The sequence below is a fragment of the Lissotriton vulgaris genome, chromosome 5 (genome assembly GCF_964263255.1).
Source record: "Lissotriton vulgaris chromosome 5, aLisVul1.2, whole genome shotgun sequence".
NCBI classification, from domain to species: Eukaryota; Metazoa; Chordata; class Amphibia; order Caudata; family Salamandridae; genus Lissotriton; species Lissotriton vulgaris.
This window is the reverse complement of record NC_141693.1, coordinates 182,281,643-182,309,471: the sequence shown is the minus strand read 5'-3', so window position 1 is coordinate 182,309,471 and position 27,829 is coordinate 182,281,643. Positions and strand designations below refer to the sequence as shown.

General features: G+C 47.3%; 1 protein-coding gene across 1 annotated transcript in view; it reads right to left on the bottom strand.

The window, feature by feature from the left end:
* Positions 1-21,527: 21,527 nt before the first annotated feature.
* Positions 21,528-27,829, bottom strand: part of NIBAN2 (niban apoptosis regulator 2) — a 270,668-nt gene continuing 264,366 nt past the window's right edge. The window contains exons 13-14 of the mRNA XM_086921115.1: positions 27,000-27,111; positions 21,528-25,146 (exon numbers count right to left, since the gene is read on the bottom strand). Of these exons, the coding sequence (XP_086777241.1) occupies positions 24,080-25,146; positions 27,000-27,111 (1,179 nt within the window). The 3' untranslated portion in view covers positions 21,528-24,079. The remainder of the gene's footprint in view (positions 25,147-26,999; positions 27,112-27,829) is intronic.

The following is a 27,829-nucleotide window of genomic DNA, read 5'->3' as shown; positions in this document are numbered from 1 at the left end:
AATAAACAATTGAACTGTCTTCACTGCCAACTGACTGATTATTTGGTAATGGGATTAGGGCTATTGGTAGGTATAGCCCTTTAGGTTATTTTTTATAGTACTTCAATGAATCGCCATCTGGTGTAGGACCCGGATGTTTGCAGTTTGTTATTGTCTTGGAACAAGTCATTGGAAGTCACCAGATAGGTGACTCCTCCTTTGGACAATAGTGCGCATGGGCATCAACGCCATCTTCAGATTGTTTTTTCTCCAAGAAGGGAAATGATGGAGTTTTGTGAGAACAGAAAGAGATGTCCATGTATGTTATATCTAATTAAGATAATACTGATAAAGATAGCCAGAGAGGTGGGTGGGTGTGTGACAATCTGCAGCTCTACATGCCAAGAACAGAGTAGTTTCCGTTCGAGGCATATGAGCAGCAGACCAGACACTATGCAGAGATTGCATAGCAGTACTGTCCCTTTTAGCGGCGACCACCAGTATCTTTTGCAGTAGTCTGAAATAGTGTTTTGAGTACAGCCTGGCCCACACTAGCTTGTTGTTTTGCTTGCACATCTACACAATAGTGTTTTGTGAATGTGTGTGGTGTAGACCATGTAGCTGCCGTAACTTCATGTTTGTCAGCTGTACTCGCCCAGCAGATTGAGGTAAGCCCTGAACTAGTCATGTCAGGAATATTGGATCTACAAGGTAAGGGCCTAGACGATAAAGCAAAATTAGTTTTTTATGCCATATTGCTGGCCCGGAGAGAGATATGTAGAAATTGGGTGTCGGTAGACCCTCCGACAGAATTGAACTGGTTGAGAGCACTGAGTGCTACTGCTAGGCTGGATATTGTGGATCGGAAAAAGAAGAGATATACATTTTTGACTCCCTTCCTGTTATATTTTGGGTGTAGGGCTGGGTAGTTATGGTAAAGGTAAAGGTGTTTTGAAGTCCTATGATTAAGCCTTCTCAGATCTCGGCGGGTATAAGTCTCGTGGAAGACCGGTTAAGGTGGTATACTTCCTCCTAAGAGCTAAGAAACCCCTTATATGAGATAATTTGCCCTAGGGTGGTACCGCGAAATCAGGGGCGAGGAGTTGGCAAATGAGGACAAAAAAAAAAAGAAGGGAAATGATGGAGTTTTGTGAGAACAGAAAGAGATGTCCATGTATGTTATATCTAATTGAGATAATACTGGAAAAGATAAAGATAGCCGGAGAGGTGGGTGGGTGTGGGTGAATCTGCAGCTCTACATGCCAAGAACAGAGTATTTTCCGTTCAAGGCATATTAGCAGCAAACCAGACACTATGGATAGATTGCATAGCAGTCCTGTTCCCTTTTAGCGGCGACCACCAGTATCTTTTGCAGTAGTCTGAAATAGTGTTTTGAGTACAGCCTGTCCCACACTAGCTTGTTGTTTTGCTTGCACATCTACACAATAGTGTTTTGTGAATGTGTGCGGTGTAGACCATGTAGCTGCTTTGCAGATATCATCTAAGGAAAGGTTTCATAAACAAGCCATGGAAGCCCCTATTTTGCGAGTGGAATGAGCTTTAGGGGGAATAGAAAGTGTACGTTTTGCTTTGTGATAGCAGATTTGTATACATTTGACGATCCATCTTGCAATTCCAGACTTTGATATGGGATTGCCTTTATCTGGTGGTGAGAAGGAAACAAAAAGTTGTTTTGTTTTGCGAAAAGGTTTTGTTCTATCAATGTAGTAGAGAAGAGCTCTTTTTACATCTAGTGTATGAAGAGCTCTTTCTGCAACTGTTTGTGGTTGCGAGAGGAATACTGGCAATCTACAGACTGGTTGAGCTGGAATGGAGTAATAACTTTTGGAAGGAATTTGGGATTTGTCCTGAGAACCACTTTGTTATGATGGAGTTGTACAAATGGTTCTTGAATAGTTAGTGCTTGTAGCTCACTGACTCTCCTGAGAGATGTGACAGTGACAAGGAAAGCTACTTTCCGTGTAAGAAATTGTAGCTCACATTTATGCAGAGGTTCAAATGGAGGACCCATTAGCCTAGTGAGGACAATGTTTAGATTCCACACTGGAGAGGGTGGTACTCTAAGAGGAATTATTCTTTTGAGGCCTTCCATAAATGCTTCAATGGCAGGTGCCCTGAATAATGATAGATGTAAGCTGCTATGGCAGCAAGATGTAATCTGATTGATGTGTATGCTAGATTACATCTTTGAAGATGTAGTAGGTAACATATGATATGTTAAATAGACACATCTAGAGGATTGATTGTGTTATTGGTACAGTATATTACAAATCTTTTCCACATGGCTGCATAGCAGGCTCTAGTGGTGGGACGCCTAGCTTCTTTGATGACATTCAGACAATCAGGTGGAAGATTGAGATAACCAAATTCTGGGACTTCAGGAGCCAGATCGCTAGGTTGAGCTGTGCTGGATCTGGGTGTCTGATCTCTCCATTGTTCTGTGTTAAAAGCTGTGGGGAGAGATGTAGTTTTTGGTGCGGGACTACTGATAGTTCCAGCAAGGTTGTGTACCAGGGTTGTCTGGCCCATATTGGAGCAACTAGGATCAGTGTTAGTGACTGTTGTTGCAGCTTGCGTACCACTAGTGGAATGAGTGGGAGAGGCGGAAAAGCGTAGGCAAATCTGCCTAACCAATTCATCCATATCGCATTGCCTTTGGACAATGGGTGCGGATATCTGGTGGCGAATCTTAGGCATTTTGTGTTTAAATGTGTGGCGAAGAGATCTATGTCTGGATGACTCCAAAATTTGGAAAAACGGTTGGAAGACTCGTGGGTGGAGTTCCCACTGGTGAACCTGTTGTGTCTGACTACTTAAGGGATCTGCCATCTGTTTCTATATTCCTGGAAGATGTTGGGCTAAAAGGAATATGTTTTGAGGAATTGCCCATTTCCATATGCTCTGTGCTAGTTGATAGAGCTGCAGAGAGTGCGCCCCCCTTGTTTTTTTAGATAATACATCGCTGTTATATTGTCTGGCCGGACTAAAACAGCTTTGTTTGATACGTGTTTCTGGAATGCTTTCAATGCCAGAAATATTGCTAGTAGCTCCAAATGATTGATGTGGAGTAGCTTTTGCTGCGGTGTCCACCTGCCCTGTATGGTGTGCTGTAATAGATGAGCTCCCCAGCCAGTGAGCGATGTGTCTGCTGTTAACACGATTTGTGGAACCGGCTCTAAGAAAGGTCGCCCTTTGGAAAGGTTTTGGGTGTTCCACCACTGCAGAGAGCGATGTTCACCAACACCAGGGGCCAGATGTAGGTAGCCCAATACCGGTCGGTAACGGCCGAAATTACCGAATTTCAGCAGTTACAGACCGGTATTAGGCATTTGAGATGTAGGGGCCAAATTTAAGGATTCAGTAATTTAACGAATTGATAATTTAAGGAATCGGTAAATTTCCGAATCCTTAAAATACTGATTCGGTAAATTACCGAATCCATAATGTAGGGAGCACTCAAGTCAGTGTATTTCTGAGTTAAGGATTTGGTATTTACCACCAACGAAAAGTTGGTGTTAAATATCGAAAACCTTAGAAAAAGCAAATTTGTGCTTTTCCAAGAGTGCCATCTGGCAGACATACATGCCCTTAGGGCATGTGTGTGTGCCACATGTGCACACATTCACGATTCAGGGGTGCAAAAGGGTGTCAATGTGACACCCTGCCACCCTTGAATATGCACTCCCTATTACCGATTCGGTATTTACCGAATCGGTAATAGTCAATGGCATCCCATTCATGGAGGCCCATAGGAATGAATGGGAATTACCGAATAGGTAAATACCGAATTTTACCGATTCTGTAAAATTTACCGAATCAATACCTACATACCATTTACCTATTCTGAAATACCGAATCGGTAAAATTCGGTATTTTAGAATCGGTAAATTTGGATTACCTACATATGGCCCCAGATCTGTTAACTGACCTTGAGCTTGGTTCCACTGACGTGCTAAGCATTCCTGTAAGGGGGCATTTGGAGTCTTGCGTGAGGTACTATGAATATGCAAGAGGCTATCATTCCTATTAGTTGCATAATCACTCTAGCTGGCAGCAAGTGTTGCGGTTGGAATTTTGTTATCAGGGCGCGCATACTTGCTATCCTGGCTGGATTGGGATATTCAAGGCCTTTTGAGGTGTCTATTGTGGCACCTAGATATTGTTGTATGTGGGATGGTTGGAGGTGAGACTTTGGGAGATTTATTGTAAACCCTAAGTTGTGAAGTAGTTGGATTGTGGGGTGTGTGTGATTTACACACTGGGTATGTGAGCCAGTCGTCCAAGTATGGGAAGGCGTGTATTTGTTGTCTTCTCAAGTGGGCTGCTACCACTGCTAGACAATTTGTGAATACTCTGGGTACTGTGGTAACTATGGGAGAATCTTGAATTGATATTGCTGACCGTCCACTACAAACTGTAGATATTTCCTGTGAGCAGGGTGAATGGGAATGTGGAAGTAGGCGTCCTTGAGATCTAAAGTGGCAAGGAAATCACCTTGTTTCAGTAGGGGAAGGACCTGTTGAAGAGCTACCATGTGAAAATGGTCTGATTGTATGTATAGGTTTAATGGTCAGAGGTCTAAGATGAGTCTCAGGGTTCCATCCTTCTTTGGGATTAGAAAATACAGGGAGTAAACTCCTGTGTTTTGAGGGTGAAGTGGAACTGGTTCTATTGTATGTTTGTGCAGTAGGGAAAGCACCTCTTGTTTTAGAAGCGTTAAATGTTCTGTTGACATTGGACACTGGGTGGTATGTTGGGGGGGAGGGGAGTCGCAGTGAGCTCCAGACAATAACCGGATTGGAAGATTTGTCTCGCCCACCTGTCTGTGGTGATATTGTTCCAGACAGGTAGGAACTGGGTTAATCTTCCCCCGACTGGAGTATAATGGTCCGGGGGAGCGGCGGGAAGTCATTGTTTGAAGGTGGTGGCAGTACGAGTATTGTTAGTTTTGCCTCTACCTTTGCTATTATTGCCTCTGTAGCCTCCTCTGTAATAACCTCTGGTAGAGGAGGTTGACAGAGATGCTTCAACTGGGAGCCCCCCCCTCAGAACTTCTGCTCCTATTTAAAGAAGCACTCACTGTTGTCCTGTTCGGGGCCTGGGCCAAGCCCTGAACAAGACCATTGCCTGCTCCTGGAGACCCAACACCCCATCCAGGAGAGTCTGGTTGTCCAGCCCTCCACAACCAAGGTCAACCATGGTGTATTCCCTACAATTCGACTGGATGTGGCATCAAAGAGGCGGGACACCTTTGGCAAGAGGATGTTCTCTTCTGCCAGCCTTGCACTGGGGTTGGTAAGTACTGCATGCCTTTTGGGTAGATACAACCGCACAATTACAAAATTTGATGCACAAGTGCTGCCCATGGTTTCAGAGGATCCCTGCGCCAAACTGATAAAGGCTATTGCATAGTACAGCAAAGATTTCCATTCACTGTGGACTGGATATGACTGACTCACTAGGAAGAGCGATTGCGTCGTCAATGGCAGATGGCATGCCTGGCTGAGGTCTATCGACTTTTCTGGGGATATTCAGGCATCCCTTATGGACAAGCCCATCAAAGGCACCCGCCTCTTCGATGACACCCATTCAGTGCTGGAACACTTTAAAGACAGCTGAGCCACGGCCAGGTTCTTGGACCTTGCCATGGCCCAACACCAACCCCAATCTACCTTTCACCCCTTACGTAGCTACAGTAGGGGCTACCAACTGCCTCCATTCCCACCCAGCAACCAAGGCCAACAACCTTCCCCATTCTTTTGTGGTCATGCACATGGTTACCATGAACCTTGTTGGACACACAGCCAGAGATATACCCTTTTCACCACCCCTGGCAGTGACAGTCTCAATATCCCTTTAGTTTACCTTCATTTCTTTCTTAGAAACCCTGCTACCAAAGCCAGCTTTTCAGGCTGCCTGATGAAGGACCGCCTCTACTGCTTCATCAGGAAATACAGGATGTTTTGGTGAAAGGAGCCATCAAGAGGGTACCAACATCAGAAGTAGGCAGCAGTTGTATTCCTGCTACTTTATGGTGCCTATTTTAGACCTAGGCCTTCTCAATTTCTTCCAGAAGAAGGAGAAAGTCAAGATACTCACATTAGCTCAGGTTCTGTCTGTGTTGAACCCCAGAGACAGGATGGCAGCGTTGGATTTGTAGGAAGCCTACTTCCATATTCCTGTCCTGCCTGTGATTCATGGTAGCCATGAGCATTATCAGTCTGCCCTGCTCCCTTTGGACTTACAGCACCTCTTGGGTGTTCACCAAGAGGATGGCAGCAGTTGCAACACACCTGTGGAGGTTGTGGCTTCTTGTGTTCCCCTACGTTGATGATTGGCTGTTGAAGGCAGGCTCGCCCCAGGCAGTCATCTCCCACCTCCAGACAATGGCGGACCTCCTGCAGTTGCTGGGGTTCACTATAAACATGCCAAAGCCACACCTGACTCTCTCTCAGATGCTCCCTTTCATTGGAGAAGTTCTGGATACAGACCAATTTTCTGTCTATCCTACAGAATGGCGAGTACAGGATATTTGGGGGTATGATTCCGATGTTTCAGCCTCTATCTTGGATTTCAGTGAAACAGACTCGGAGACTAATGGGACTAATGGCCTCCTGTGCCCTGCTGGTAACACATGCCCGTTGCCATATGTTGGCTGTGAAGTGGGACCTATAGTCACAGTGGTCACAGCATCAGTGGAATCTCTCCAACCTGGTCAGAGGGAACTGCGAAAGATCTGAAGAGGTGGCTGACGAACCGGAGTTGGGTCAGCAGCAGACCACGTTCCCACTCTTAGCTGACTGTAGTGACAGATGAGTCAGTCCTGGGCTAGGATGGGCATCTGGGAGAAATGGAAAACAGAGGATTCTGGACTCTGGTGGACTCAGTCTTATTGGCTCTGCTTCTCTTCGATTGCTGTTTACCCCCCGGTTCCGTCGCTCTAGGATGGGCGGCCAGTCAGGGTCGATAAAGGTGGCCACTTTATGAAACAGTCTTCCCGATATACTGCGGCATACACAGGATCTCCACATCTTCAAGAAATTACTCAAAACTCATCTTTTTAACCAATCCATTTAATTAATATGGCTCTCTTGGTCTCAGTCTGTCCACACCAAGATACTCCTGAGTAATGGTGTGCGCTACAAATCCTATATAACATAACATAACATAACATAACATAACATAACATAACATAAACCTGTTGGAGCTGAGAGCGATCCGACTGGCATTGAAAATCTTTCTTCTTTCCACCAAGGGAAGGATAGTTCAGGTGTTCACGGACAACCAAAGTGCCATGTGGTAATGCAACAAGTAGGCTGGGAGAGAGTGGGGTGAGGGGCATGAGGATCCAGTGTCAAGAGACCTGGCAGGAACATGTAGTCATTTTTCTGGTGGTTCAGCATCTGGTGGACTCTCTGAACGCCAGAGCGGATGAACTCAGCCATGAATGCCTAGCAGATCACAAATAGCATCTTCATTCAGAAGTGGTGCAAGGTCTCTTCAGAGATTGGGGAGAACCTTGGTTATATCAATTTGCCACCAGCGAGAATGCAAAATGTCAACACTTCTGCATGCGGGAGTTTTCAATGTGACTCTTACTTGAAGACGAGTTTCATCTTGAGTGGAGCTCAGGACTCCTGTGCACCTTTCTGTCGATACCACTCCCGTCCAGAGTGCTCAATAAGAACAGTAATGACCGTGCCCAAGTCATTTTTGTGGCTCCAGACTGGGCATGGAGAGTATGGTATCCCGAATTCTTGAGCATTTGCATTGGTCCTAGGCCACTTCCGGAGGAGCTAGGGTTGCAGCAATAGGATAGGGTCCTACACCTGAACCTGCACACACTCTGTGGGATGCATGGAGATTGAGAGGCGGCACTTAACAGTTTTTGATCTCCCTCCCAACTGTCTGTGATGTCATTCTGGCAGCCAGACATCCCTCAACCAAGACAGTATATACTTGCCGTTGGGAGAAATTTGTGGCTTGGTGTGCTTCCAAGAATGTTGATCCCCTTTCTGCACCCTTGTCTGAAGTTTTTTTGTTTGTTCTCTTATTCGCCTAGCAAGGTTTTCCTCTGTGCACTGTTAATGGGTATCTTTTGCCTATATCAGCTATCAGCATACTTGTGGCTGCTGGATCATACCTCCTGCTTTTTTTTTTTTTTTTTTTTGGTGTAAGATTTTTATTGACAGTTATCATCCAAGTAACAGCAGTACATTTAGGCAGTAAGCATGTCGTAAGGTAAGGCAACATTTTGTACTTCTACACAGCTATTCAGCCGACAACCCTCCGGTCCGGCAGCGAATGTTGAGGATGATACGGTAGGTCATCAGGATATATTGTTCAGAGCCATGAAATCTTACTTTTCAAGTCCATTTTGTTTTTCATTTTTGTAAAAGAGAAACCAAACCAAACTTAATGGCTCATTTGTATTGAATAGTCACAAAGCAACAAGAAAAAAGGCTATCAATAAAGTATGCTGATCCCAAACACCCAGGTACATACCCCTCCCCCCCCAAGCATTATGTGAAATGAAATCCCCATCAACAAGGTTACAGTTCCGATCCCACCCCAGAGCATCCTTCAAGTCAATCAATCATTTCCTCCTCATCGTCCGAATCTTCGTCATCATCCTCCTGCAGCGGTTCACACAGGTCCCCCTCTATATCTATTCCACGCCTCCCACACCTTGTTCCATTTCTTTGGGTTCGCTCTCAGTTTATATACAGTTCTTTCAGTTAGCATCAATTTGTCCATGGTCTTGCACCACAACGCCAAAGTAGGTACTTCCGCCACCCCCCAACTTTGCGCCACATCGCGCTTAGCCACCATTGTACCAATTGTGACCCACTGCTGTTGTCTAAGGTTAAGGTCAGTGCCCTCCCATATATTCAAGAGACAGAGGCGCGGCTCCGGCGTAAGGGAGGTATCAAGGGCCAGTGAGATTGTGCGCATGACCTGTTGCCAATATCTGACAATGAGAGGGCAATCCCACAGCGTATGTAATAACGTGCCGTCCTCCCCGCATCCCCTGAGACAGTGAGGGGTGTCAGCCATATGTATTCTATGTAGGGTGGTCCTTGTGTAATATACTCTGTGCAGTACTTTTAACTGTATGAGCCGGAACCTAGCCGATACCCCTGCCTCCCTTGGAGACGCCATAGCAGCATTCCAATCCGTCTCATCCATAACTCCTAACTCATCCTCCCACTTTTCTCGCAGTTTCTGCAGGGCGTCTGGGAGATTATTTAGCAGTTTGCGATATGTGAGTGAGGTGGCCCGTGTCTGTAAAAAGTCCGTAAGAAGCCGGTCTTCCAGGGGTGAGGACTCCGGGACTGTGGTCCCTGGTTCCAACACCGCCAGCAGAGCGTGCCTGATTTGGATGTATCTGTATGTTTCGGTGGGGCCTAAGGCATACTGCTGTTGTAGTTGCGCAAAGGGAATCACCCCTGAGGACGACCAAAGATCCCCCACCGTTGAAATGCCTATATTATCCCACTGGGTGAATCCCTTACTGGACCTAAGGCAGCCCAGTTTTTTGGTGTCCCAAAGCGGGGTAAGTTTCGTGATGACCCCCATCCATTTCAGCCGAGTAAGCGCCTTGTACCATAAGGTAACTGTATGTTTAGTAGGGCCAATCAGTCCTTTGAGGAGACTTGGGTTATATAAAGGGGCTAACAAACTTTGCGTTCCCAGTTGGGCCCTATCAGCCAGATATGCCGGGTCATCGTGTGGTGCGTGGAGCCATTGGTTGAGTACCTTGAGTTGAGATGCCCAGTAGTAAAGTTGTACATTTGGTAGCGCTATTCCCCCATCGTACCAACCACGGTTGAGTTTGAGGTGAGCAATTCTCAGAGGACGCTCACCCCATAGCAGGGTAGTGACAACTGCGGTGACTTTATGGAAATAGGAGGGCGGAATTACATCTGGGGTATTTTCCAGAACATACAGGAGGCGTGGAAGTGCCATCATTTTAAACAGGGCAGCACGCCCCCAGAGCGTGAGTGGCAGGGACGACCAATGTCATGCGTCTGCCTTCAGACGGAGGAGGGGGGGTGCCAGGTTCCGGTCGTAGAACACGGCCGTGTCGTTGGTGACATGGATGCCCAAGTATTTAAAGGAGACATCGGTCAACACTAGAGGACAGTGTTCAGGGAGGACTGGCATAGGGCCCTTCAGGACATAAAGGACCGACTTCGTCCAGTTAATAGTATAGCCGGAGGCTGAGCCATGTTTATCGCAAAGTGCCAGTAATATCGGAACACTCGATTCGGGGGCAGATAAGTAGACCAACATATCATCGGCATACAATGATACTCTGTCTTCCCAGGCCTCCGTCCATTTAATACCTTTCAGTAGTGGTGTCTTTCTAATAACAATCGCGAGTGGTTCAAGGACCAGCGCGAACAATAACGGGGATAGGGGGCAGCCCTGATGAGTCCCACGCGTCAGAGGAATCGCTCGTGAGATGTGGCCATTGGCCGCCACGTGGGCAACTGGGTCTGTGTAGAGAAGTCGACCCACGATAGAAATTTCGGTCCGAAGCCCATCCGGGTCAGAACTGCAAACAGGTAGTGCCACTCTACCATATCAAAAGCCATTCTGGCGTCTAACGACAAAATGGCCGCCGGTTCTTTCAGTGAATGTGCTCGAGCCAGTGCGCCGTGCACTCTACGGAGATTCAGTGCCGTACTCCTATGCGGCATAAAGCCGGATTGGTCTGGGTGGATCAACTGGGAAAGATGCGGAGTCAGCCTATTAGCAATCAATTTCGCCAAGATCTTCGCCTCTGCGTTAATGAGCGAGATCGGGCGATAAGACGTACAGTCCTCAGGAGGTCTGTCAGGTTTTGGGATAGCTACTATCGTCGCCAAGCGCTGGTCTAAAGGCAGTGTTCCGGTCTCACGGCAGTTCTCAAACATGGCCAACAGTGGTGGGCCCAGTGCATCCGACATCGTTTGAAACCATTCGATTGGTATCCTGTTGGGGCCCAACGCTCTACCTGTACGCAGCGCACCTATCGCCATACGGAGCTCCTCCACCGTGAGGTCCGCTTCCAGCTCAGTCACTGCCTCCGGCGATAGCGTCTCTACTTCCACACCCTTTGAGAGCTAGCTCCGCCGCCTCCGCCGTGACCACCACCTCTGGAGCATACACCCCCTGGAAGTGGTCTGCTAAGAGGTCAACAATTTTGGGAGGGTGTGTGTGACACGTCCCTTCTCGGTCCCGCAACTGTAAAATGTGCCTGCCACCGTCCCGTTTCTTGTCTAACCAGGCCAGTAGTTTATTGGCCTTGTCGCCCACATCATAAACCCTGCTCGCAGTCGACTCTATATGTTCTAACACCCGTCGACGGAGAAAGTCGTCATGCCTTTGCTGGCAGAGAGACAGTGCGTGTCGAGTGCCGTCCGACGGTACGTTCATATGAGCTACGTTAGCCTGTTCTAACTGCAGTTCCAGCTCTACCAGTTCCTGTTTTTGCTTACGTTTATGATCGGTTATAGCCGGGATCGCCTGGCCCCTCAACACTGTCTTATACGCCTCCCATAGTATCGTCGGGGAGGACACCGAGCCGGAATTCTCCTGGAAGTAATGCTTGGTGGTGGTTTTAAGGGATTTTCGAACTGGAGGGATTTTAAGATAACCGGGGTAAATGGGATAAAGCCGTTTGCGAGCCATGGTTGTGCAGGACAGTGTAGCGGTCAAGGGGGAATGGTCTGATATACCCCGGGGCGTAATCTGCACGTCAGCAAATGTGAGTCTGCCACCCCCCAGTGTGAGGAAGTAGTCAATGCGAGACAGGCAATCATGAGTGGATGAATAATAGGAATAGTGGCGATCAGTAGGGTGGAGCTGTCTCCAAATATCAACCAGACCCTGTGCCTCCAAGAAGTCCCTGAATTTCGTTGGGCCAGCGGGGAGGGAGCGAACCGGGAATCTATCCATGTCAGTATTGGCCAGTGCATTGAAGTCTCCGCCCACCAGCAGGTCCCCTTCCGGAAGTTCCAAAAGAAATTTGCCCAGGTCCGGAAATGCCGATGAATGTAGCGCTGGTGGGATGTACGCAGACACCACATTAATGAGCACACTTTCCCATTGCCCACACACTGCCGCGAAGCGGCCATGTTTGTCTGTTTTTGTGGAGTGATGTATAAAACGCGATGTTTTTTTCACCCAAACACCCGTCCCCCGGGACCCTGAAGTGAAGTCCGAATGTACTACCATGCGATACCCTCTCCTATCCAGAGGTTTGGTGGCCGCCCCCACCAAGTGTGTTTCCTGAAGAAGGGCGATGTCACAGTTCAGTCGCCTAATACATTGCAAGACCAGTGCCCTCTTCACTTTATCCCCCAACCCCCGAACATTCCACGACATTATCTGCAACGGTGGCACAGACCCCACCCCAGTGTCAGGTGTTACGTTATTAGGTCGTGAGAGGTCCGCCATTGTGTAAACGCGTGTGTAAGTTGGTGTTCCATGGGGTAGGACAGAGCCATAGTGACCGAAGAATTTCCCTGCCCTGTGCAACTATTCGCACGTCGGTGCCTTCGTAGTGCTAGAGGATCAGAGGTGGTACACCCGGTGTAAGGAATACGGTCATGTGTGACTATTAGCAATTTTAAAATGATGAATAGAGCCAAACAATTCAAACAAGCAAACCAACAAAACCCCCCCGTTCCTAATACCCCCACCCACCCTGCTTCCCTGCTACACGGACTCCAAACTGCCCGCCACCCCAATTTAGCAGAGTGCTTAGACCCATCCCAAAGAAAACACACAGTTACTTGCTCGTTGGGGGTGAGGAGTACTCCGGAATTAGCGACCCCTCATACCCTCCACGGAGGCCCTCGGCCCAGTGTCCTTGGTGGTTCCAGCCACAGTCCCAAACATCAATGCCTCGTACACGCCGAGTGTTCATGAGTCCACCTCCTGATTCAGGTCATCATTGTCTCTTACTGGCGAGCTTCTGCCACTGTTCGTACCGGCTTCCCCAGCGTTGTTTCGGTCAGGTTGATGTGAGCCATTCTTAGTCCGTCCAGGGCGGCGAGAGTGGGAGGCAGGACGCCAGCCGTCCAGCCAGTCTCATGCAGTTCCAGGGTCGTTGAAAAACCAGGTCCTGTTCTCCGCCACCACCCGGAGCCTGGCCGGGAAAATCATGGAGTAAGGGAGTTCTCGCTTCCTAAGTTCCTTTTTAACATCCAGGAAGGTCTTCCGCCGCCTGGCCACCTCCGCCATATAATCCGGGAAGAACGCCACCGTTGAGTTGAGGATTTTCACCGGTGGTGAGACTCGTGCCGCCTGAAGGATGACATCCCGGTCGCGGTAATTAAACAGTCTTGCTAGGATCGGCCTAGGCGAGGCCCCTGGCTTAGGTTGACCCCCTGGAACTCTGTGTGCCCGCTTGACTGAAAAGAAGGCCGACAGACTTTTAGGTTGAAGGTGGGTTTTAATGAGGTCCTCCACATACAAATCCATCGCTCTCGTGCCCTCAGACTCCGGAACGCCAAGAATGCGTACATTGTTCCGCCTGGAACGGCCCTCCTGGTCGTCAAGCTTATCCTTCAGGAGCTTGTTTTCCGCCATGACCGCTTCCATGGCCGTCTGCAGTTCTGAAACATCCTCTACTAGCGATTTCGTGACAAGCTCCAGTGAGCCTACTTTTTCGGCCATCTTGTGGAGATCCGCTCGGATAAGGGTGATTTCGGTCGAGATGGAGCCCACCGTCGTTTGGACCTGCGAGAGAGCCTTCATAACATCTTCCAACGTTGCCTGCTTCGTCCCCCCAGGCTCGCCTGGTTTTACAGAGGAATGTTTCCCATCCGCCGGAGGCGAAGCGGTTCTGTTGTTCGTGAATCGGTCGATACGAGTCTGGGTTGTACCGCCTTTAACACCTTTCCCGGCCATAGTTCGGTCACGGAGAAAATACAGTTCGCCGGCACAATGGGGTACCAGAAGGAACCACCGTCACAGCGCGGCCCTCAGTTTAGTGCGAAGAGGGACTTTCGCTGCAATGAGGGAGACGCCCCGATGATCCTCACGGGGCAGATGGCAAGACAGTATTCTGATGGTTGTCTTGAAAATCCTCGGGCACCCCCCTCTATTAACCTCCGTCGGTTATGGCAAACAGTCTGTCCCTGGGCAGGGAACTCGCCCGCCGGCCGTCACTCGGGGTGGTCCTCCAGCACCGACCACTTCCTGTCTGCGGTAGCTGAACAGGCTGCACTTCCGGTCGGCCTCAGTCGCCACTAGAGTTCCCAGAGGTGGGCCTATACTTCGGCCGGATCAGCACTCGACGATAACTCCGTCATCCAATCCTCGATTTCTGTCCGGGTACTTGCCGCCAGTTCCGCCCGGTCTCGGGCGTTCGGTGCCGCCGTCTGAGGTAAGAATTAGCCACGGATTATCGTACAGATAGATGGAGAGGCCGCTTCCCTGCCGGAGCTAGTCCTCTATGCTGCTGCCATGTTCGGCCGCCAGCCCGTACAAGTCATACCTCCTGCTTTTTAATCCATTCATCGTGCCCTAAATGGGACCTGAAACTAGTTTTGACCTCGTTTTTTTTTTTAAATTAAGATTTTCTCAGTGGTACATTGTATTTATAACAGCAATAATAAACATAGCAGGTAGATTATAATGAATGTTGACGTTCTACATATTGTCTAGATTAAACCAGTTTTGACCTAGTTGATGCGCTTGCGTTTTGAGCTTTTGCACAATTGACCTCTATGACGGTTGACCATAAAAACATCCTTTCTAGTTGCTATTACATCAGTCAGGAGTGTTAGTGAACTGCAAGCACTTTCTGTGCACATTCCTTATACAATGTTTTCCCCCAGACAAATTTGTTTTGAGAACACATGCCTCTTTCCTGCTGAAAGTGGTAATACGTTTTCACATAGGCCAGAACATCACATTTCTGCTTACCTTCTTTGCTCCACCTCATTTTCCAGAGGAGAAACTCCACCGACTGAACACAAAAAAGCATTGTTGTTCTACATTGATCGTGCCAGAGAGTTCCGGGTGGACAATCAACTCTTCATGGGCTTCGTTGAGGCGGAGAAGGAAATGCCATGCAGAAATGGGCCATCTCATGATGCATAGTGCTCTGCATTAAAATCTGCTATGCACTGGCCAAGAAACAGCCCGCCCCCGAGGGTTTTAGGCTCACTCACCAGAGTCAAAGCTGCAACCACTGTATTAGCTTGTGGAGTCCCTGTCCTAAACCCCAGTTGGGCTACAACACGGATATCTCTGCACACATTTACAAAACACTACTGCCTGGACAGTGTGTTCCGTCGATAAGGGCTCTTTGTCTGTTTGGTTCATCCAGGACTTCCTGGTCTAAATCTGTTTGCAGACCCACCGCCAGGGAGGTATTGCTTGGTTATCTATTCTAAGGTAAGAAATCTGTGGATAAAAGTCTCTACCAGATTACTAAATTATTTACCTTTGAAAATGCCTTATCTGGTAAACTCTATCTATTCGCAGCTTCCCGTCCTCCGCACTCTGCGAATGGATTTCTCTATGTAGGGTAACCCTTATGAGGTCCTTAGGGTTATAGTGTCTGCACACTGGTACATCAGCACCCTTTGTGGCTTCTAGCGTGGAAATGCTGCAAAACGTAACTGATGACAGAGTGCAGGGGTGGTGCCTAGGAAGGCACCATGCAAGTCACTACTGATACGGACGATGCAGAGGCGATCAATGCCATGTACCAGCCTGCAGTGGTACTCCTTAAAAGGAATCTGCTGCTATATAGTCTCTACCGGATAAGGTGTTACCAAGGGTAAGTAACTTGCCATTTTGGTGAAAATCCATATTCACTGCCTTTAGTAAATCTGGGTTTGCATCAAAAGACATGGGAACGCACAAGCTCCACTCATGTAACACCTAACCAATGCAGTGTAGCGCAGCACAGTGTTATTTTTGTATTTTTTTTAACAAAGCCATGCAAGATGATGCAAAGTGGCCCTTGCAATGCTTTGTAAATCTCAACTTGCTTTATGGTATGGCTCTGCCAAAAAAGGGTCGCAATCATGACGCAAAATGTTGGTAAATCTGGGCCCCAAAGAAAAACATGATGAGAAACTGATCGCGGATCTAATGAAAATCACAAATAAATGTAAGGATGGCATCAAAACAATAAAGAATGTTAGGGCCATATGTATCAAGCCTTTTTTGATTCGCAAAGGCCGAAATTCGCCGAATTTCTGCCTTTGCGAATCGCAAAAGGCTGTTTTGCATTAATTGATATGTATCAAAAAATCGCATCTTAAGGAATCGCAAATACTTGCGATTCCTTATTTTGCTATAGCATTTAAGGAATCGCAATTTTGCGATTCCTTAATTGCAATGTATGAAGCATTTTACTGTAGCGAATTTAGCTTAAGAAATCGCAATTTACCACCAACTTTCAGTTGGTGGTAAATTGCGTTTTTTTTTTCAAAATACACTAATTGGCATTTTTGAATGTGGCATGTGATGCACATACATGCCCATAGGGTATGTATGTGCGCCATATGCACTCACATGCTGATTTCAGGGGTGCAGCAGGGTGTCCTTGAGACACCCCTGCACCCTTGAAATCAATCTCATTTTGCGATTAGCAAATTGCGAATCGCAAAATGAAATGCATTTCACAATCATTCCTATGGGCCTCCTGGCCCATAGGAATGAATTGGAAATAATTCCTTATTTGTGAATTCGCAACTTGCGAATTCGCAAATAAGGAAGATTAAGGAATCGCAAAAAAAATGCGATTTTTTTCATACATACCGTTTTGCGACTTCTAAATAGCGATTCCTTAAAAATCGCTATTTACAATTCGCAAAACGGAGCTATGATACATATGGCCATTAGTGTCTAAATGTAGCTAACCTGTACTTCAAATATTTTGAAAACATTTTGGATCCAAGCACGAAGTGGCAGAAGTATGCACAATATGTGAATGTACTAATGAACCTTCTTTCAAAAGTAGTGTTACCTGTTTTCAGGACAGGACTTGGTGCTGTGCAGCCAACAGGATGGGAAACAGACAAAATTAAACAGCAAGAAAGTCAAGTTATTTATGTGCTATGCCTTGATTTAAAAAAAAGACATGCTTATAGTACCACAATTTCCACCAGGTAGTCTGTTTGCTGGGTATCCTACTTCTTTCTGGGGCAGTAGCCATATACACAAATGAAAATGAGGACCACCTACCCTAGGGCCCTAAATCTATCCAGCGAGCAATCCCACACCGAGCCCACAAGCGGAAGAATTGATGAATACAAAAACCACAGAGGCAGCTTGTACAATAAAGCTTTTTTATTATTATTAATATTAATAGCATATTTATACATCTGTGTAACATTTTCAATAAAATATCTGGGAGACGGTTTGATTCCCTTAATAAGGCACTTTGCGAATTTGGCGGGGCACCGCTGGTAAAAGAATCCCTCCCCTTCCCCGCCATTTTTTCTGGAATGTGTTTCTTTTGTGTTCAGACTAACCATGGTGTTTGAGAGCATTGTTCGTGTTGAGACTACCATGGCGTTTGAGCGTGTGTCTATCGTGCTGAGACTAACCATGGGGTTTGCGCGTCTTTCGTGTTGAGACTATTCTAGTGTTTGAGTGTATGTCTTTCGTGTTGAGACTGACCATGGGGTTTGCATGGGTCTTTTGTGTTGAGACTACCATGGTGTTTGAGCGTGTGTTTTTCGTGTTGAGACTACCATTGTGTTCAATCGCCGTCGCCCTTTGCCAAAGGGCCCATGACACTCATGTGAGAAGGGCCAAGTGGAGAAAGCGGTGTTTGTATGCTCTTCACACCCCTGTCGTTGGTTCGGCATGTCAGGTCGCTATCAGTTGAACTCAAAAACACATTCTGTTATCCTGTCTATTACAAGGGCGGCTCTAGGCTCATGGCGGCCCTGGGCAGGGAGCGTAGGTAGGGGCCCCGGAGGAGGGGGTTTGGGCGGGGCGGAGCGCGGAGGCCAGTGAAGAGAGGGGGGGGGGGGGGGGGGGTCAGGGTGTATGGAAGTGGAAGAGAGCCGGAGGCCACCAAATCCCTGCCAGGGGCTGCCACGCCAATATGCATCCATCCTCATAAGATTATTATATTAAGGATATATATTGGCGTGGTGGCCCCTGGGGTTTGGTGGCCCTGAGCAGGTGCACAGCTTGCACATGCCTAAGGCCGCCCCTGTGTCTAATGACATCCCCAATTCAGTGAACGTATGCTCGTGGTCTGCCTAACACTGCCTGCCAGCATCAAAGAACTAACATTGGGAATGATTGGAGGAACAGCAAAGAGATTCCCTTCACCTTCAATTGAAGTACTTTTGAGAAATGGGAATTTCGTCTGAGGAATAATGCCATTTTGGCAACATAAATAGATGGTCTTACACAAAAATAGAGAGTTTACACTTATTGTGGTGGAGAGGATCTGTTTGAGAGTGGGTGGCTAAGGTAGCTTTAGAAATATTCTGTAGAAAGATTAAAAGGTGTAAACTAGGAAGTGACTGCCGCTCCTTCAGAAGAATTAAAATCAATCAGGGAGAAGGGCTCGCTTGATTTGTGCAAATATCCAGAGAAGAGAAATTCTATTGCACCGTGCTAGTGTCCGAAAGGAAAGACTCACATCGGTCTGTGCTAGTGTCTACGGAAAAGTATGTACATCTTCCCATTAGTGTCTCAACAAAGACCTTGTGTCTCTGCTAATAATCTGCACCCAAGTCATTTGATCAGTCTGTCCGGGCTGCGCAGATTGTCTGTACAGGTGTCTGCACAAAACCGGTTTACTGTAATTGTGAGTTTCGACACAGCAGAAATACATTACTTAGTAACAGCAGTTTGATGTTTGACTAGTTTGGAATCACACAAATAGAGTGCGTAATTCTGCCAACTAGCGGGCTGGCTTGAAATGGTGTTTTGTCAAAGTTTAGTTTTATTGGCATCGACTAATCATGTTTTGAATGTCTGAAATAATTAATAGGGAAATTGCGAAACTGTGATTTTCTGCATTTCCCTTGTAAATTGAATTTGGACTAAAAAACACCCACGTCCGCTCTGCAAGTAAAATAGACCAATTGTACACATTTCGTGCTTTTATCTGGTTCAAACCTTCTGTCTTTTTCAGTCCATGCAGGTGAAAGCAGGTCAAAGAAATCTGCAGATTTTACTTCTGTCCGCTTGTGCTTACTACGGAATTGAAAAAATATTGTCCAGACCTAACGAATTAAACTGACCTGAAACTCACAATGGCCTCAGTCTGCGTCAGTGCTGCGAGAGGAATAGCAATACCTACATTGACAACTCACATTAAGGGCCACATTTATGAGCTGGTTTGCAACGCTCTTTCACCATCTTTGAAGTCATGCAAAGCCACTTTGCATGGCTATGAATGGCGTCACAAATAATGGAGTAATGCAATCCAGTGCAAACTACTGTGTTGCCTTACACTGCACAAGGCAGGCGTTGCAGTGGATGTGCCCAAACAACCCCCATGGGTTTTCACGCATTCCTAGATTTACCCAACCTGGTAAAACCTGGAAATGCGTCTAAAAGATACGCCTCTCCAGGTGAGGCGTAACGAGGAGAAATATCTTTATTCCCCCAAAGGCCTCAGGGAATTGTTTCACTCTCCTGCACAAAAACAATCCTGCCTACAACACAGGCACCCTTGCACCATAGCGCACGGGGGCCTGCCTTGGCGCTACGCTGCCAAAGCGGCACCAGCCACAGGGGAAAGGACACGAATGTGCTTCATAGGATAAATATGGCACACTTCTGCCCTCTACCTGTGACGCAGGGCACTGCAGCAACGTGACTTGCTGCGCAGGCCCTGCATCACAAGGGTCATTAACATGGCCCTAAGTCTACCACACAGAAATGTCTCCTTCGCAGACTGCGCTAGTTTTTAGATGAGAAGAGTTCCCACTTCTTGTGCTGGTGTCTGAAAGAAGTAGAAGCATCTGCGTTTCCCTCTGCTAACCACTCTACACTGTGCTTCTTCCTTAACTTACACTCCCTGCTATACTCCTCTTTCACCACATCCTCTCTGCTTTGGGCTTCGCTCCTCTCGGTTTGTCTGATGTAGATATCTGCTGCTGCCCGCTTGCGCTCCTCCTTCACCTCCCCATGGAGCTCCTCCAGCGCCTTCTGCTGCCAGCCGAGCTCGGTCTTGCTTAACCACATTTAGTCTCTGCAAGGTGTGACCTTGGCAGCCTGGCCCTACTGTGTGCCTCTCCGCTGTGGATGCTTGAGGTGAGCCGCCACCCCCTGGTGTGAACGAGCACCCCATCTCTCCACCTTCCTGTGGTTCTCCTCCACCTCAGCCTGTCGCTACTGTGCTCCTCCCCGCTGTGGATGCCTGAGGTGAGCCGCCACCCCCTGGTGTGAACAAGCACACCATCTCCTTAGCCTCTCTGGGGTTCTCCTCCACCACAGCCTGCTCTGCTTTTTTGCCTCTGCTCCTTTCCTGAGGTGCTTCAGCTGCACCTCTTACTTGTGGTATCCCTACACCACAGTCACATTCCCCAGATGTTCCTCCTTTACCTTATGGTTTCTGGACAGGTTCTCCCATCCTTCCTGCTCTCTGTGGTGCCCCTCCAATTCATCCTGCTGGTCCTGGCCCCTTTTCTCCTCTCACTGGTGCACTTGCTATAAGACAGACTGCCCTCCAGAAGGCGGCCACTTTGCCAGCTCCTACTGTCTAGGGCGATCCTCCGCGGCCTCCTGCGCTTGTCACTGTTTCTGTGCACCCTGCTAGCCTGTGTACCTCCTGCTCTCGGGGGGCTTCTCCGCCTCTCCCTGAACTCTACTGTGCTTCTTCTTCGGTCAGATCCCCCAGGATTTTGCAGCTTTGCGTGGCAAATATTGTGGCGAAGAAAAGCAAAATTTGCTGGCCAAAACCTAAAAATTCGAGGAATTATTGCAGTGGCCAAATAATGTGCCTGCAACAAAATTACTGCTTTAGACTGTGCTGTGTCCCAATCTGTAACCTCACAGAGTCTCTAGTAGAACAGCACCTTGACCAGTAGGATGGCCAATGCCAAAGAGAGCCAGCTACACAGTGAAACCTGCTTTTTCTGGCAACAGAAAACCTACAATTCTTGCTGTGTGCAGGGACTAGTGAGAGGGGGGATAGGGACGGTAGCGGGGGCATAAAAAACGATCCCAGGCGATGTGCTAATAGTCAACCTAGATCAAGTTCAAGTTGTACACTATTTGAATCTGTGGCCCGGGGGAGAGGAGTGCAGTGGAGGGTTGGGGGGGGGGGGGGGGGGGGTTGGGTGTTGGGGGAGAGGAGGGAGGGGGGCAGGAGAGCCTTTCAATGGCCTGCTAAGTTCACAGTTGGCTCACAAACGTGTGAGGTGGGCTGCTGCTTATTTCCACAGCAGAAATGGGTTTTGTGCATTTTAACTGCAGGCAACAGAGGAAGTTAATACCTCTGCTGCCTGCTAGCATGTTGCTCACACTTGCTATACTGGCGCAGAGCCAGTAAAGACGGTATCAACCCCATGTATTTAAAAAAAAAAAATATGGCACCCACCTTTGTAAGAATACAAACACAAAAACCCAGGATTTTTACAAAAGTGCTGATTTTATGATTTTCTTTGTTGTGAACCATGATATTTTGTGTGTGTGTGTGTGGGGGGGGGGATCTGTTAAGTAATCCCTAACAGTTGTGGTACTTTACCCACTCACAATTCTGGCTGTGCTCCCCCATTCTATTTGGATGCTTCTGCAGCGCCTACACCCCTCCGTTGCTTGCTGTTCCCCATCGTCCAGCTGCCCTAATTCACAGGACCAAATCCTCATTAGGAAACTACCCAAGTCCACTTTCCAAGTCCTTTTTCTATTTCTATCCCCCCAACATTAATGGTGCACTGTGTAGTTGAAAGGCGAGCTTTATGAACGACAACATTTCTTATCACCACATGCTTTATGCAGATAGCAAATGTTGATGAGCCAGTGCCAAAGTCAGCCCTACCGTTTTAAAACACACACAGCAGATGGCTAATGTTTAGTATAAAAGAAATATGGTTTTCTTATGGGGCAGAGACCTGAGTTGTGCATAGGATCAAAGTCAGTCCCTTTTGTTGTATTTGATGGAAAGGTGGGAGATGTGAGACTCTTAAGTGAGATAGGAAGACAGTTTTGTCATTCCATAGTTCTCACTACCCACACTTTGGTGTACTGGCCTTTGCACAAAACAGTCAGTGATGACTGGTTAGGAAGCTGTCAGTCCTTGCTGAACTGTGTGTACAGACAGTTGCTCCTTAATTTGTTCTTTTGCTGAGTCCCACAGCCTGTTCACTGGGTAAGGTGCATAGGAGGCCCGGATGAATCAAAGAGCTTTACTCATTCCAAGTCTATGGGGAGATGTGTTGATACATAAAGGCCAAAGTGCTGCACAGTTTGTGAACACCACTATGCCTCAAAGCGTACTACTAATCGTGGACAGAGGGTATACAGTAGGCTTAGAGGATCGGGCACCAGACAAAAGAGACAAAAAGCAACAGCTGGAATATAGAAAAACTGCTATTTAGGATTTTAGACTGCTCCCAACCCAGATATCCCAGAACACTTAGCAATTGGTGGCTTCTTGCAACCTGTATGACCAACCTCAACATTCTTATTACTTCTACACCTCCCAAAGAAGTCCCCCAAAACAGCTATGGCAGTGTGGGTGTGGAGGGAGGAACATGTCCTATAGTTTTCTATCCAAACCTGCCATTGGGAGTAAGAGTTTAAGGACTCTGAGAAGGGACACTACAAAGGTCTTCTCTCACTAGGGACACTACAGCCGCCTCAACCCTGCAGCACTGCACCAGCCCCTCATTCTCATCTTGTGTGTAAACTAGCCTCAGACATGCATGAGGTGCACCTGTCAGAACCACAAGGAATCTACAGACAAGGGCTAAGATCCATGTGAATAACTCTATAAGCTTTCATTGGTGGGAAGCACTGGGTGAAATGTGCAAGTGAAATGGAAGAGCACATGGGAAAATCCCAGGGGAAGGATGTCAGCATCAAGGTTCATAGGCTAAGCTATGTGGGGTGCCCCAACACTAGAGTTTACGATTGGTCAAGATATGCAGGTAATGGCAGGTCTACCTGACAAGACCCAATACTAGGTAGGTGTAGTGTTGTAGAGCCACAATTGAGTTGCATGGACTGTAATTGCACGAGGTGGGTCAGCATGGACTGAGACCCTTTCACACATCTATTAAAGGCCCCATTAATAAGCTGTCCCACATCAGGGTAGAAAGGCTCTTTCAGAGTGATGTGGGAGAATCCCAGTGCTAATGTCTGCTGTCAGTCAAATAGAGGTGCAACCCAAAAAAACACTTTGCAAAGCTGCCTTGAAGACTACACAAGAACAGTGTGGCCCGAGCTTGCCTTGGATACAGAACTGGAAGTGATCAAGGGTTCTCTACCAATTGAACTCAAGTGATCAGCATTGTCGCGCTCTCACTCTTCCAATAGGCCAGTTAATGAAGCACCAAAATTGCAGGGAAAATCAAAATCAATGGGAGGGTGTAATCAGCTGCTGTTCATTTCACGCGGTTGCAGATCGCTGAAGATTTCAAGCATCCGATAAGAATGGAGTAGAAGGTGCACAAGTCGAGGCAGAACCTAATCAGAAGGTTTCTTTGCAACAAAAATAGACAGCAAAAAAATACTAGTATCGGAATGTGAAGACAAAAGGGAACAATCCCATGATCAATGCCGGAGGATCGTGGCACACTGGAATGTCTGCCACTCAAGTTGTCCTTAACCAAGCCAGTGAACCTATCCATTCACTGTGTGAATGTTTTGGGTTGGTTCTCTTTCAGTTGCTGGTAAAAGTGGAAGTAGTGTATGTTTCTCCTACTCAACCCGCTCTTCACTTCATCTCTGGCATGCCAATTTACACAGGAAGCATTAGTCTGAGGACCAGAAGATGGCATCTAAACAGCCACGAATCCCATCAATATTTTGCCAAATAAAGCAACTGAATGATAGGCATTCTGGTGGCCAGTCCACTTTTGTCCTGCAGTGTTTGCATGCACCCCCAAGTCAACTCCACTCTCCCCAAAAGAGTTCAAGTTTAAAACTGGGTGAGGGCCTCATCCCTCCCCTGGGTTTCCTTGCACAATTCGATGTGGTCTGCCTTGTCGAGCATTGCTTGGATGGTGGTGGAGACATCTTCTCTGATCTTCTTATCACTTGGCGTTTGGTGGTCCGTTCGATCAATCTCAGTATTTGAAACCACAACCACATGCTCTACGGAAGGCTTCACTGGAGAGGCGGGTACCACCGGCTTCTCTTCCACATATTCCCCTTCATTGCTCGGGGACTGGAAGCCACTGTCATGCTGGTTGGAATGTGCCAGGTAAAGACGAGGAGGTTCCTCTGGCTTATCTATTGTTTCACCATCTGTGGCTTCATGTGTGGGTTCTGCCATGGAGGGTATCACCTGGCTGGGTTCCTCGTCAGTGGACTCTTGACTGGCTGGATCCTTGGTAGTGGGCGCATCACATGTGCGTTCACTGGAGGTTGGGGCTTCACTGGTAGGCTCTTCAATTGTGGGCACTTGACAAGTGGGTTCCTCATGTCTGGGCACTTCACTAGTGTGCTCCTGATCAGTGGATGCTTCACAGGTGCGCTCCTCATGTACAGGTGCTTCACGTTTAGGTTCCTCACCTATGGGTGTCTCCGAAGCCTTGCACCCTTCATCTTTGCTAGGATTTGTCATCGGGGCATCTGGTTGGTCAACGGCAGGAACAGGTACCTCCACATCAAACTCTTTCACCAGCATGCCCCGGATTCCTTTGACATAATCAGGAGAAAGGGGTTCCTCTGGTGCTGCCTGCGCGGGCTGGGACTCAGCCTGCTCAACCTCTGGCTCCTCACGGATGTCCTCATGGGTTGGAACCTCCATGCATGACTCGTACGGGAGCGTGTTTTCATCTTCGTGGATCAGTGATACCACCTGCCGCTGCCGGCGAGGTTTCTCAATGGGAGCAGCTTTGTCAGGCTCCCCACCACCATACTCTTCGCTCCAGTCAATGGGTGTGCCCTCTCCCAGCAGGTGCAGGTTCGGATCGCTGTTGTGCAGGACGATGCTGTCCCGGTAGAGGTTGTGCTTCCTCTGCACTGCAGCTTCTTTCACAGCTGAAATAATAAAACACATAATGTCATTTAAGGTAAGTAACTGAGGGTACACAACTGGCCAAAACCCACCTAAGGGCTCAAAACAGCATCTGAATACAGAGAACCATGACGTAGATGGGCATTGGTGTGCATACCCAATTTATATTAAGAGATGTGGTTAGAGACATGCTTGAATACCCCGCTGCAGCACTGTTTTATCAGGACTGCTCGGCATTGGGCCTGTGGTATGAACAATACCAAGAGAGAGCTATGGGCATGAGATGAAGGCACATGAAAGCAATGTGAGGATTAATCCAGACAATTGAGTCTCTTAATGCATGGGCCTGGAGACCTGTTGGCACTACCTTGCATGCCACCTCATTACTCTGTTGTTGATGGCCCTCCCCCGTGTCCCCATTTTCTGTCCCACTTGTGTCCTGTATAAAAACGCCTGCCTTTTATCTTTTTTACAACTACATTCTGTGGAGTGGTGTGGCTCACTGGTTAGAGGCGGCAGACCCGGAAGCAGAGAACGGCCCGGGACCAGGGTTCAATTCCCATCGTGGCAGGGTCGTGGACCAGGGTCAGCGGACTCGATAATTCTCACCTCGGTGCCTACTCTAACCAGGGATCACACTCGGCAACTCTGGGCATTAGCTTGCCTCATCTCTACAACGGCCCCCCACATTCGCCGGGGATGCCTGGTTTCACCTTGGAGATACCCAGTAGGGACCATCTCACAGGGATAGCCAGGACGGGTTCCCCAGCGGTCTACAGCGCCACGACGCCTCAGGGCAGCAGTGCGCTTTACAAGACCACATACATACATACATTCTGAAGAGGTAAATTGGGTTCAAGACTACGTGAAGTTGTTGTTTCCTTTTTTGGTTAGCTGAACACTTTCAAAGAATCGTACTAGTCCTCATGACCTATTGTAGTCTGGATGACTGCAGTACACCGGTAAACAGGACTACCTATAATGAAGCCACATCACAGGTGTACTGCCGGTACAACTCAGGACTCTGCACGACTGTCGCAATTTAACTACCATTGCCTCCTCACACCAGCCGCTTCACTGAGAACCAGAGTATTAAACCAGTTGGTACTATATTTTATCCACCCCAAACATTCTGCATTCACCAGTATGTCAACCATTTGGGGTAGAGAAAGGATGTCTAACCACTGTGCCTCCTTCCCAACCTCCCAATGATCTCCCTCGATCAAGGATAATCACAAAGTCATGGTTTTGTGTGCTTTTCATGAAAACACAGGGCTATATGTACTGGTTTCAAACTGTGACCAGTATTTTGTGACGGGGAAAGATTTTCAAGAACTGAATTATTTACTAATAGGTCAGCTCTTAAAAATCTAAATCTTAGTGAGTTGGAATTTGAACTACCTCATGCATATTGTTGAGGTAGGTTGCAAAGTCTGACTCACTACAATTCACTGCCATCCAGGGATGGTAGCCTGCCGGGGTCATCAGACCACCAAGTGTTAGAACGCTTTCAAATAGGCAATATTTTTTTTAGTGCAGCTCATTTTCCTTGATGACAAATGGGATGGGTTTAAAAAAAAGAAATAATGAAAGGTCTCACAAGCTTTTTTCCTTTTTTTTCAGCAGTAAGCAGTAGTTCCATGGACCAGTGACTACTTAAAAATTGTGTTTTCAGCATTCAAAAATGGGAAGGGCTAGCAATGCCTTTGTGTAGTTGGTAAAATATTAATATTTTAAAGATGGATTTTGGTTGCAAAACATTAATATATACCAGAAGAAACTGATATTTGAAAGGGGCGTGTTTAGGGCCTCCCGATCCCTTTACTGCCTGCTATTGAGGTGCATCTGATTCATGCAACCCCAGACGTTCCCTTACCCTGCATGATCTCTTTAATGACCGACTGCAGCACCACTTCCTCGTAGGTGTTCTCCACCAGGATAGAGCGGGCAAAATCCTCAAATATCAACTCCTGGAATCGTGGCAGATCCTGTGGAAGGAAAAACATGGGATTATGACCTTACAATGCCAGATATTGTCAGTAGTGGGGAGTCTTAATGTGGTATCTCAAAGCAGCCTGTGATATCCATATGCAAAAAAACACACAATTGCTTCATGTGTCCCTTGTTTTTGTTCTACTGGTTGTTTGGACTGGGTATGCATCACATTGTGACGAATGTAACCCATCTGCCAACCTCTAAATCGGGCACTTTGTCTAATGTTTATTTAATTCGCTCATAGCCTGTTTGAACGGGAGCATTATACCATGGACAAAGTAATCTAGGACGTTCCCAGCTTTTTATTTAACTTGTGGATAAGTACCTTGAATAAGCGCATTCTGTTCTTTAAACAAGTCATCGTTTCACTGTTCATAAAAATAATGAGATTTTAAACCACCGCCGACATGTTGACAAAACTTAAGACCAATAAAGACACTGTCCATAAAAGTGCTGCGTTTTTAAACAACTACCAAAAGCTGCACTAAAGTCAAGGTCAATAAAGGCACTGTTCATAAAAGTATTGCGACTTTAAACAACCCACAACATGTAGACAAAACTTAACGCCAGTAAAGGCACAATGCCAAAAAGACACCATTGACAAAATGACATTGATTAGAGTCCTAGGGCCAGATGTAGGTAAATGGCATTTACCGATTCATAAATACAGAATTTTACCGATTCCGTATTTACAAAATCGGTAAATGCTAT